This window comes from Mastomys coucha, unplaced genomic scaffold (assembly GCF_008632895.1).
Source record: "Mastomys coucha isolate ucsf_1 unplaced genomic scaffold, UCSF_Mcou_1 pScaffold21, whole genome shotgun sequence".
In the NCBI taxonomy this organism is placed as follows: Eukaryota; Metazoa; Chordata; class Mammalia; order Rodentia; family Muridae; genus Mastomys; species Mastomys coucha.
The window spans coordinates 122,104,248-122,116,289 of record NW_022196904.1 but is presented as its reverse complement, the minus strand read 5'-3'; the positions used below and the strand labels follow the sequence as shown (position 1 = coordinate 122,116,289).

The following is a 12,042-nucleotide window of genomic DNA, read 5'->3' as shown; positions in this document are numbered from 1 at the left end:
GTTTATTGTAAAGGTGGACATTTTAGCATTCAGTGCAGTTTTCAATAAAAAGTAATTAAAATTTCTTTTAAGTCCTGACATTTAAGTACATCTCACCTATGTAAAAGCTAGCCCTTGAGATGTCATCACACTGTCAGTCAGCCAGTTTCCAACTCTTGTGGTGACAGTGTCTGATCTCACAGAAGTCCAAATTAGGCAGGCTATCCTGAAGATGAGGCAGTGCTTTGGAGTGAAGTCAATTCCAGACACAAAACTGGTCATTTTTAGAATTTTGATTTTAATATGCCCAAATGTAGGATGTGAACACTTTTGGTTTGGGAGAGAGGGGAGGGGGATAACCTAAGCTAATATTTATAAAGTGACCACAGACCGAAAGCTTCCACTTGTACTTACCTTCTAAAGTAGCATTCAGTGCTTTTAAATCTCACAATTCCAAGGTTCATGAGAGAATGAAGTGTCTTAAAGTGTAAGCCTGCCAGGCTGCCTTCTTTTCAGGAGGGTGCTCTAACTTAACTGCCCTATAAAATGAGCTCACATGGAGAATGCTACCTTCACAGTCACAGACCTTGTACTGTGAAAAAGAGGCCCCAACCATCTACACGCCAGTATTTTACTTAACATTTGCTATGTCTAGCTTATGGTGAGAGACAGAAAAGTCAGATCTGAATCCATGGTGTGCCTAGATTTTGTTTAATTAGATCGTGGTTCTCAAACAGTCCTTTAGAAATGATTATATATAAACTGACTCCAAAGAACGACAACATCAGGATAAAAACAAAGTACTGGTTTCATCCTAGAAAAAGAACCATAAAGTCCACATAGTTGTAAAAGTATTACTGTCTAGTCCATCTAAAAATACCTACACCTGCCACCCAGCCATGTATAATCTTTGACAAAGGATGGCATTACACTTTCTTGGGACAATAGTTATGGCTGTTGGTTTAGTTCAAGAGCTTAACATAGAACTGATTTCCCAAAGGTGTTGGCCTTTTCACAGCCAGCAGTCTGCTAGAGAAACTAACAAAAGCCCCATTCCTGTCTTAAGAGTCAAAGAAATGGAGCCTTCTTTAATTCTTTCCCACAGGGAAGAATGGGTACCTATCAAATTATGCGGTCAGGGTCACTGGTCATAAATAAATAAATAAATGAATAAATAAATAAATACAGAGGGAACTCAGGAAAGGACACTCGAGAAATGACTATGCAGAACAAGGCTCAGTCCTGAGCCTGACTCTGTACCACAAAGTACGCAGGGTCTGGGTACAATGCAGATGTACCCAGAGACCAGTTTTTCCATCTCAGCTCTTTGTAGCATATTTGGGAGAAAGTTTTGCTCAACTGGATCTCTGAACTCTACACATTGAGATCAGCTATTCTAGATGCTATGAATACTAAGTACTTAGAATGACAGCCTTCTATTGACTTGGTTATCATTCACTGATCAAAATGAAAACGAGATAGTCAATATGTAGAAAAACATTAACTATTGGAACAGTAACATTTACCAATATTGTTACCACAATTCATTTATATGGAGTCACCTACTATGAAAATTTCATCCAGGGAACACTGTTTTACTGACTGCTCACAAGAGAGAGAGAGAACTAAAGACATAACAGCTCATAGGTATTTTCTTCTTTTTAGTATGCCAGCAAACTTGAGATGGTAAATACCATCTCGTCAGAAAAACAAGATTTAAAAGTTTCACAGCCTTTTCATTAAAGGGGAGGAAAAGAGGAAATGTGTGTATTTGTTACTGTGCACCTGCTTGCCATGTCAGTCTAAGTGCTTATCAGGCCACTACATGTTGTGTGCCTGAGGAGGTCAGAAATGTTTACCCAGTGCTAACATACCTGAAGTGGTCAATTAACACTCTCCATAAATTTTTTTCTAAAAGTATGGTTTTAACTTATTTAAATAATGACTACAACTAACCAACATGCAAAAATTCTCAGACTACACAGAAACTGATCATACAATGCATTGACCACCTTACTGCATTTTAAAAATCTTTATTCTGTACTGAACTGTATTCCCAATCAGCCTAACCAAAGGCATGCCCTCAATACAGGATCTGCTTAGAGCAGAGGTGACAAAGACAGAAGTATCTGAAGACTGTCTGCATGACCGCCTGGGAACAGAACAGGTTGAGTCCAAGTGACTGTCACATAACCCACCCAGTGATGAGTATGCCTGCTCCTTTTCCATCCATCCATCCATCCATCCAGGGTAGAAGTGCACAAACGCACCTGCCCAGAGTCGAGTAAGAACCCCCTTTACAGGGCACTCTTCCAAACAAATAAATACCTAAATAATGAAAGGGGCAAATCTGAAAACTTGAAAACAACAGAAACTAAAACCCTCTTCAAAAACGAGACAATGTTTATGTTAAGTTCACTCCAAAAACTTGCTAGTTTTTCTTGTAGTTTGTTCCTAAGGGTTTGATTTTTTTTTTTTATTTTATTGGGCACAACAGGAACTAAATTATTAATAAAATAAAGGCTTGTTTATTTTTATCTTGCTGTGGATAATTTGTACAAAGTTTCCAAATACTCTGAAACAATGGGAAATGGGTCTTATACGGTGGGAGCAGGATGTCAGGTGCTAATGAGAGTATCTCAGTGGTTTGTCTGCTATGTGCTTTTTGTGAGTGCCCATGCTGGGAAAATGGTCTCGGTAACATGAAGATGCTGTGCACTTTTCGTAGTACACAACTTCTTAAACAACCACATGCGTTACATTCATAGACAGATTTACAATTTGAAAGAAAAAAAGTTCTGTCAATAAAATTAGGCTATTTTTTTTTCTTTTCTTTTCTTTTTTTTTCTTTTTTACAAACTGTAGTTCAACCAAAGTTCTCCATCTCCTCATGCAGATGCATTCAATTCTCTCCAGTGAGTGTGGAACAGAAAGATAACTTCTGAGCAGATCCGGCGGGGTATGGCTCGCTCCATGCTGCATATTCTGCTTAGGATACCACACTAACTCTGGGGCCACCTCAGACCTGATGCCTTGGTCTTTTTTTCTCCTTAGGTGTTTGTTTTCATTCATCCTCATCATCCTCATCTTCCTCTCCATCAGACAGGGATGTACAAGGCCGGATCTGTCTGTAGCGGTCAAGCCATTTTTCTACCATTTGTGTGACCAAGGGGTGGTTTCTCCGCCGAGAGCTTTTCTGCATGGCCACTAGAACTCCCCCTTCAGTCACACAGCAGTCCAGCCACTCTCTGAGCAGTTTCTCTTGCTGCTCCTCATTACCTAGCTTTTAGAGGAACATGAGGAAAGGGCAAAATAACACAGTATGTCAGACACTTGGTAGGAATAACCGGCAGCTCCTGTGAGCAAAAGCAAACAACTGTTTCCACCCCAACTTCAACTTTTTCTCAGTTTTATCATTAAAACACAGGTTTTTGTGTTGAAATTAAGTAAGGAAACAGCCTAATTTACAAAAAGTGTCTAAGAGAACACCCTAGAAGGTAACTTATTGACATGCCCTCAGAAAAATACAAAGAAAGGTATCCGCTTCAGCCATGACAAGGTAAGTTCACTGGGTAAACCTACAGTTGGGCTGAACTGTACAAGTTATGGCCTACGAATTCTTCCCCTTGATACTGTGCTGGTAAGTGTTTTGTGGGAATAACTAGAATACATAATAAATAGCCTATAATGTTCTAGAACATGGGCTTTCTGGGTATTCTTTTATACATCCTCACTACCTCTCTGGCTGGTCTACGCTGCTGTCACTGTCTAATGGGTTATATGTACCCTTAGCTGCTTGCCCGTGCTCTCTCAACTCACTCCCTTTACAATGTCTTAAAATTCTCTACTCAGGAATGGTAACACAGGCAGGCCTTTAACCCAGATAGAGGGGCTAAAATTCAAGGCCAGCTTCGTCTATGAGGTGGGGGTGGAGGAACCTTAGAAATCTGACAAGACTTAACACCTCTCTATTGGAGCCATAAGTGAAAATACTCTAGTGCTCACAGAAAAAAAAATCAGTTCCTATTGTTCACAAGTATAGTGAGTGCAGTCCAGCTGTCATCGCTCCTGGGAGGCACGTGAGGTTGGTGCCTCAGGTAACAAGACAACATGCTACTTACCTCCTGAGCAGAAAGGAAGTGCACATGGAGGAGCTTCCTTTCACTGTCAACCAGAGGCAAAAATGTGATGGTGACATCATCATCAGTGTTCAGATTAGCACCAGCACCTCGGTTGCCATACCCATCATTCTCCATGGCAACCAAAGCAGAGAAGTGGCCCCTTGTATAGCCTAGAGCAATTGGACTTTTCCAACAAAAACTCTGTTCCCACAACAAAGGCAGATAAACTCCTGGAAAAAAGGAAAAGCATAAGGAGCAAGTGCCTATCCAACCACCCACACCAACACCCACTGTTTCTACCCCCTGAAATACAGAAGCCGCTCTGACCCTTCTTCCCATAGTTTTCTTTGAGGCCACAGCTAAATAATCATAGTCAACAATACTACTAGGGTATTCTTGAGTAATGGCTTACCTTGAAACCGAGTATATCCTAAAGTTTCTCCCCGGAAACTCTTATAATATTTTACTCCATAAACTATAATTGGTCGTCTAAGAATATGTGCAAGTACAAAAATGTGTGTCTGTTCCAAACTTGCTCCAGGCTGTACACATACACAAAAAGAAAAGACAATTTTTCTTAAAAACATTTATTACCAGTCTCAAAAACTGCTGTGTAAAAAATACTATCTTCAGTGTACTCTTTCAATTCACTTCCAAGAAGAAAGCCTTGTCTAATTAAAGTAACTGACTTGCCAAATGGCAAAGTCCAATGGAATTGTAATAGAAATCTCTGGTGTCTAAGTATTGTGTTCATATCCAAACTCATGAACAGATATAGACAATGATTTTGAGGGATCCCTTGCTATCCAATCTGAGGAAACAGGTTCAGATAGCAAGGAAGACTTCGTAAAGTGACATTTTCCTATGAAGTTCTGAAGACAGCATTACTGTGTACAAAGTTAACTGAGTTGGAGGTCACCCTCCAACTATAGCCACTCTAATCACATGGCCATGGGGTACATTGTTTCACAGTTGAACCACAAATGGCTCAAACAAAAGGGGCTTCCAGTATCAGGGTTCAAAGAACCTGGTTAGACAAATGGTCATCTGTTCAAAGTAAGCTAGACTGCTTGCTTTTTTTCTCTTAAACTATAACACATGAATGCAGTCAGGAGGGGCCAATCTAAAGAATGTCAATTTCTAACACCAAGACTGACGGCTCAGTTCCATCCTTTAATTACCTACAGTGTGAGCTGAAGCTGATGGAGGTAAAATGTCATGACCCATCTGATAACTGAGAAGAAAGAGAACTTCTTTTTGATGGCTATTAGCCTTAATTATGCAGCAGAGTTCTACTCTACACTGATAGTTACTGACTACTGTTCGTCAGAACCTAAATTGACTGCCAGCAAGGTAGCTGCTTTCAGCATGGCCTGATCAGTCTGAAGAACTCAAGAGTATGTGGATTACCCCTCTCTCTTTAAAAAAAACAAAAACACAACCCAAAAAGCTTGATGCAGCCTTACCTGACTAGCTAGAGAGAGTATAAATGCCCAGTCTTCTTGCCATTGTTCTTCCCTCAGTGAAAAATGTAAACCAAAGCTCTGAGAATACCACGATTCCCAGTCTTTCCAGCGTGTGTAAAACCTGGCAAGCAAAAGGCAAACAAAATCATAAGTAGTAGCTTCAACCCAGCAGCATACTGACTGCTCCAAATAGGTAGTTTTTTGGCAATTTCTGTCAGGAAATTAATGCCTACATTCTATTAACAGACGTCTTTTAGCATATCTCCAACCAGAATCAAATTCACTACCTATCTAACTCTAAAAGAGTGAAGAAAACAGTTTTGTTGTTATTTAATAGTATCTATATTGATTCAATAAACTCAAACCACTAAAGAGCCAGCCATGGTATCCCACACCTATAATCTCAGCACTACAGAATTTGCAGTCAGCCTACGCTATGCAGTGAGACTCTGATGCAAAAACAGAAGATGGTCAAAATATCATTTGAGGTATAAGACACAAAGATGCTATATTTCTCCAATGCTGTATCATTGTGCCTCTGGAACATCCCATCATGCTCCTAAGGATCTCAGGATCAGATGGGTCCTAGACAGACAGGAGCTCAAGAATGTAGAAAGGTTTAGGCTACTTTGGGCTAGGTAAGGCCTCCCTCACATCAAAGACCAAAACAAATACCATCAGAGAATTCTTTATGTCAATAAAATCTCACAATTCTATGATAATCTATAAAAAAAAAAACTAGAAAAGCAATTCCTTCTTTATATTTAATACCCTTGAAGATATCTTCACATAATTTAGGCAAACAACTCAAAATAAGTTTATATGGGTATGGCAGTGTACACCTGTGATCCTAGTATGTGGGGGCTGAAACAGGAGACCTGCAAGTTCCACATCAGCCAAGGTGACCAGCTGGAATCCTAATTAGAACTTCATGGACTAGGAAGATCACTTGAAGGAATTACCAATGTGATAGCTTTAAAATGAATGAATGAATGAATGAATGATTTCATGGAACTAAATCTAAAAATGCAAACAGCAAGCTAATCTGGTATTGATGTAGTGACTGACACATAAATCTGAAGGTCCAGAAACAAATTTTACTGTATAGTCAAATTTTAAAAGTTTAAGACCAGAATTTTGCCAAGATTGTCATGCAGTCTTTTACAACCAGAAAACCAAACAAAAAAACAACAGAACAAAAAGCTAGCAAAGCTGTCTGAAGTAAGGACACATCTCCTAATCATTTAAACCCAGGGATAAGAAAAAACAAGAAAGCTGTAGCAGAGAAAAGTTAATCATATCTTTTTTTTAAAGCATTTTTTTTAGATTTATTATTATAAAAAAGTACACTGTAGCTGTCTTCAGACATACCAGAAGAGGGCGTAAGATCTCATTACAGATGGTTGTGAGCCACCATGTGATTGCTGGGATTTGAACTCAGGACCTTCGGAAGAGCAGTCAGTGCTCTTAACCGCTGAGCCACCTCTCCAGCCGCAAGCATATCTTTAAAGTAATTCAATAAAGCTTATAAACTAAGCTTATATATACTTTTTATTTTTAGATTTATTTATTGTACATAAGTACACTATAACTGTCTTCAGACACTCCAAAAGAGGTTATCAGATCTCATTACAGATGGTTGTGAGCCACCATGTGGTTGCTGGGATTCAAACTCAGGACCTTTGAAAGAACAGCCAGTGCTCTTAACCGCTGAGCCATCTCTCCAGCCCTATATACTTTTATTTTATTTAAGGAACTAAACTAATAAGCTTATAAAGTTCAGAGTTTCTAAAACATGATGCTTGTGGTCGTTTTGAATGCTTGGCCCATACAGTGGCATTGTTAGAATGCAGCCTTGTTGGAGGAAGTATACGATAGTGGGGACAGGCTCTAGGATCTATCCCAGTGTGGCACACAATCTCCTGCTACCTATGGATCAAGATGAAGAACTCTCAACTCCTCCAGCAACAAGTCTCCCTGCATGCTGCCATACTCTCCGCCATGATGATCCTCTGAAACTGAGCCAGCCTTGAAAATTTAAAAAAAAAAAAAAAAAAAAAAAATCTAAAAACAAGTTTTAAGTATTTTTACATTCAAAATATTTAAGAGGGTTTCTAATACAATAATATGTTTTTGAAAGAAAGTATAAGCATTTCCTTTTTACATAGGTTAGTGGTCAAAGCACTACATTTGAAGGGCAATAAATATACAATTTAAAAAGCTTAAGAAAAATATCAAACACATTTTTTTCAAACTGAAGATGTATAGTTAGAAATTTCTTTTAAAATGTGTGTGGGTGTGGGTGTGGGTGTGGGTGTGGGTGTATGGAGTCAAAAAACAACTTTCAGGAGTAGGTTCTCTCCTTCTACCATGGAACAATTTACTTGTGGAACAATTTCACTGGTCCAGAAATTTCTTGGTTAGTACTTAAAGTTATTTATGAATGAGACAGTTCTAAATTAGCCAAAAGTTAGCAATGCCTACAATCAAAACTCCAGGAAGCTAAGAGTTCTCTAAACTACACATGCTCAAATAATCATACACATATACTAAGACCAAATTCTTAACCCCTGAAGCTAGTGGGCACACAAGGACAATCAACCTAAACCTAACATATAACCAAGTGGTACCAGGCAAGTTTAGATTAATTGTTGAAAAATCAAGTCCCTGTCCATGGATTCTAAAACTCAAAACTATCATATTTGACAATATCCTTGCAATTAATCTACAACTTCTCTATGTGAATACAACCAAAATCCTGGCTAGCATTTTGTAAAAATTTTTAAGCAGACACTAAAGTTTATTCCAAATAAAAAGTCTAAAGGACTCAGAGTAAAAGCTCTTCAAACAGAAGTACTGAGTCAAAGGGGTTATACTTCCGATGGGAAAAAAAAAACAGACTCCAGAAAACAAACAAACTTCTTATAGTCAGTTAATTTTCAACAAAAGTGCCCAGAATGGAGAACAACAATCTTTTCAGTAAACTGTACAATTAGATTTCTACAGAATTAAGTTAGCTCATAATAAATGGATCAAATACTTAAATGTCAAAAATTAAAATTACAAAGACAAAAACAGAGGACTTTATGGTCTTGTCTTATATCAGGTTTGGGGTTTCTATGGCTATGATAAAACACCACAACCAAAGGCAACTTGGGAAGGAAAGGGTATACTTCATATTTTAACTCTCAGTCACACTTCATCACTAAGGGGAATTCGAACCCAAGGCAGAAGGCCAAGGAAGATTGAGGCCTACTAGCTCGCTCAGCCTGCTTTCTAGTATACACCCAGCACCACCTGTCCAGGGGTGGCAACACCTCCAGTGCGTTAGGCTCACCCACACCAATCATTAAACATTAAAGTTCCCTTGGGCTTGCCCAAAGGCCAATCTGGTAGTGGCATTCTCTCAATTGAGATTCCTTCTTCCCAAATGATTTTAACTTGTATCAAGTTGACAAGACACTAGCCAGTACATGCCTTCAACTGAAGATATTGTTAGCTATAACTAAAATAGCATGCTTTTAAAAATACTGACAAATGACAGTCACTACAACTGTGACTTTAGGGCTCAGTGGTTAAAGAGAATTGGTATTCTTGCAGAAGATCTAGGTTCTATCTTCAGCACCCTCATGGCATCCCATAAGCATCTCTAATTCTAGTTCCAGGGGATACGATGCTCTTTTCTGGCCTCCAGGAATACTTCATGCATGTGGTATATAGACATACTTGCAGACAAAACACCCATACATACACACAAAATAATAATTTTAAAACTAATAGTGACTTTGTCCCAGAAATTATAAGCCACAAATAGAAGAAAACATTTACATGTATCTAAAGAGATACCTAATACAAAAAGTATATTTGTAACAGAAAAAGTAACTCTTAAATATTGATCATAGAATGCTGAGACTCAGCTCAGCAGTAGATGCTTGCTTCACATGCCTGAAGCCCTGATCTGAGAACCAAAAACCAAGTAACTAGAAAAAGCTAGGTAAATTAGAAAGGTATTTCAACAAAGATGATTTATGAATGAACAATAAGCACATGAAAAATATTCAGTATCATCATCCATGAGGTAACAGTAAAGATACAACTTCATGTGCACGGGAACATCTATAATCAGATAACAAGTATTGGTGAGGACGTGAAAAATGTGAACTTCAAATACATTGTTGATAAAAATTTTAGTGTCCAGGTACTGTAAAATACAGTTTAGCCATTTGTTAAAATGTTAAATATAGATTTATTATATGACCCAACAATTTCATTCTGAGGTACCTACACAAATGTATTATTTACTGAAATAAAAATATATTGTCCCACCGAGATTCATACATGTCACAGTAGAATTATCTATGAGCCAAAATAAAAATTAACCTAATGTCCTTCCATTGGTTTACAGGTGATAAAAAATATGTCTGTACTACAGAATATGCTTCCATTATAGGCTATGTATTTTATGATTCCATTTACATGAAATGTCCAAGAAAAATGTACAGGTACAGGAAGCAGATGAATGATTGATTCCCTGCAGCTGGGGCTTGAGAAGCAGAAAGAACTGAAAAAGAGACACAAGTTCTCTTTTGGGGTGATAAATGCTCCGTAACTCTGCTGCAGTTGTGGGCGTTAAATCTGTATGGAAAATAACAAGCAGTGAACAGCAGTATGCTTTAAACACTTTCTAGAGCAAACAGTAAAGCTACTGTTTTAGAAAATGTTACAAATTCAGCCTTAGAACTTATCAACATTTTAGTGTTCTTTTGAGTATTTTGATTATAGTATTTGTGGAGGCCCAGTATTAACTGTATGTATCTAGAGAGGGCATAGCTATATATGCATCTATACTTGAAACAGAATTTGTAGCAGTCTATACTGAAAAAATGTAACTTAAAATGACTACCAAATAAACAGTAATTATTCTAAAAGACCTTTAATGATTTCTTCCCCCTTTATTAACAGATTATCCCAACCTGTTCCTATGAGAAACTGGGTAGCTATTTCAATGAAATAGTATCAGTTTTGGCAATTAGCCAATTTGACACAATCTAGAGTTGCCAAGGAAGCAAATCTCACTCAATGAAGGATTTTCAAGTCTAGGTTCGTTTGTATGGAATTGTATTGATTCTGTTAATGGGGTTGGGAAGACCTGCCCATTGTGTGTAGCACCATTTCCTTGGCAGGACAGCAGGACTGTATGGAGTGGAAGAGCTGAGACTGATGCATGCACTGATTCACTGCTCTCTGCTCATGGCTATGGATGACCTGTTGCTTCACATTCCTGCCACCATGACTTTCTTACAGTAATGGACTGTAATCTAGAATTGTGAGCCCAATAATCTTTAAATTGCCTTATTCAGGGTATTGTATAACAGTTTCCTTTGTGGTGAATAATTTTTCAACTTGGAGGGAAATTTAAAACCAGATGTTTACAGGGAGGTGAAACAACAGGATGTTCTAAGGAGAGATGAATACTTCAGGGAAGCACGTAAGACAGATAGTTAACTCAAAATAGTTTCAGAAAGTCCCTGAAACTAACTAGACTCATTAGACTCCCATGTCCCCAAGAGAATATAAACAAGTAAAGATTGCTAAGAGAGGAGTGAGACAAGCCCAGTTGCCTGGAATAAGCAGGCTTTAAGTAGCTCAGACCAACTTAGCCACCTGGAAAGAATCTGTTGAGCTGTGTAGTGTGCTCCAGGTTTCCAGTTTTTGTAAGGTGTCACCCATGCTGGGTGGGTAATACAGCTAGCTGTCTTTGAGTCATTTCTGGTCCTATATGTAATCCCTCACACATATATTCCCGTAAGTAAGTCCCTCCCAATAAAACTCATTGGTTCATCAAGCTGGTTCACAATCTGTTTTGAGATCTCTTTTCTAAGGTGAGTAGACAGGTGTTACATCTCTCCAGGAAAAGTCTGTCACACAACACCAGGTTATTTTACCACAGTAACAGGAAGAGAAATTAAGACAAGACCAAACCCAACAACAAAGCAAGAACAGTATTATATATTCAGTCTTGAGAGCATAAACCAGCTCAGATTACAGGTATTCAACAGAACTGCACAGCTACAAACACATAAAGACATAAAAACAGGCTAACTAAAAGTGATACAGGTTTACAAAATAGAACATTGCTTTCTCAGCTGTCACTAGGGATTTTACAGGGCAGAAGAAAATGTATCCTAGTTACTTTGGACTATGCATATTAGCAACTCAGCAAAGAGCAGTTTTAAAAGAACTATACAAGTGTGTTATGTTGGCTCCTCCTCCTAGCCTAAATCAAGACCCAAATTTGCCCACCACTGTCATTCTGCCATGGTAGTAGTCATGTGTTGAGCTTAATGAACTAGTCACTGAACCCAAATCAAGAACCATAGCCAGGCAGTGGTGGCGCATGCCTTTAATCCCAGCACTTAGGAGGCAGAGGCAGGAGGGTTTTTGAGTTCGAGGTCAGCCTGGTCTACAGAGTGACT

General features: G+C 38.4%; 1 protein-coding gene across 4 annotated transcripts in view; it reads right to left on the bottom strand.

Annotated features, from left to right (window-relative positions):
• Positions 1 to 680: 680 nt before the first annotated feature.
• Zranb1 (zinc finger RANBP2-type containing 1) overlaps positions 681 to 12,042 on the bottom strand; it is a 62,774-nt gene continuing 51,412 nt past the window's right edge. For all 4 annotated transcript variants that reach the window (XM_031388604.1, XM_031388607.1, XM_031388606.1 and 1 more), the window contains 4 exons: positions 5,567 to 5,687; positions 4,513 to 4,642; positions 4,101 to 4,330; positions 681 to 3,262 (listed from right to left, as the gene is read on the bottom strand). In XM_031388604.1, coding sequence (XP_031244464.1) covers positions 3,044 to 3,262; positions 4,101 to 4,330; positions 4,513 to 4,642; positions 5,567 to 5,687 — 700 coding nt within the window. In that variant the 3' untranslated portion in view covers positions 681 to 3,043. The remainder of the gene's footprint in view (positions 3,263 to 4,100; positions 4,331 to 4,512; positions 4,643 to 5,566; positions 5,688 to 12,042) is intronic.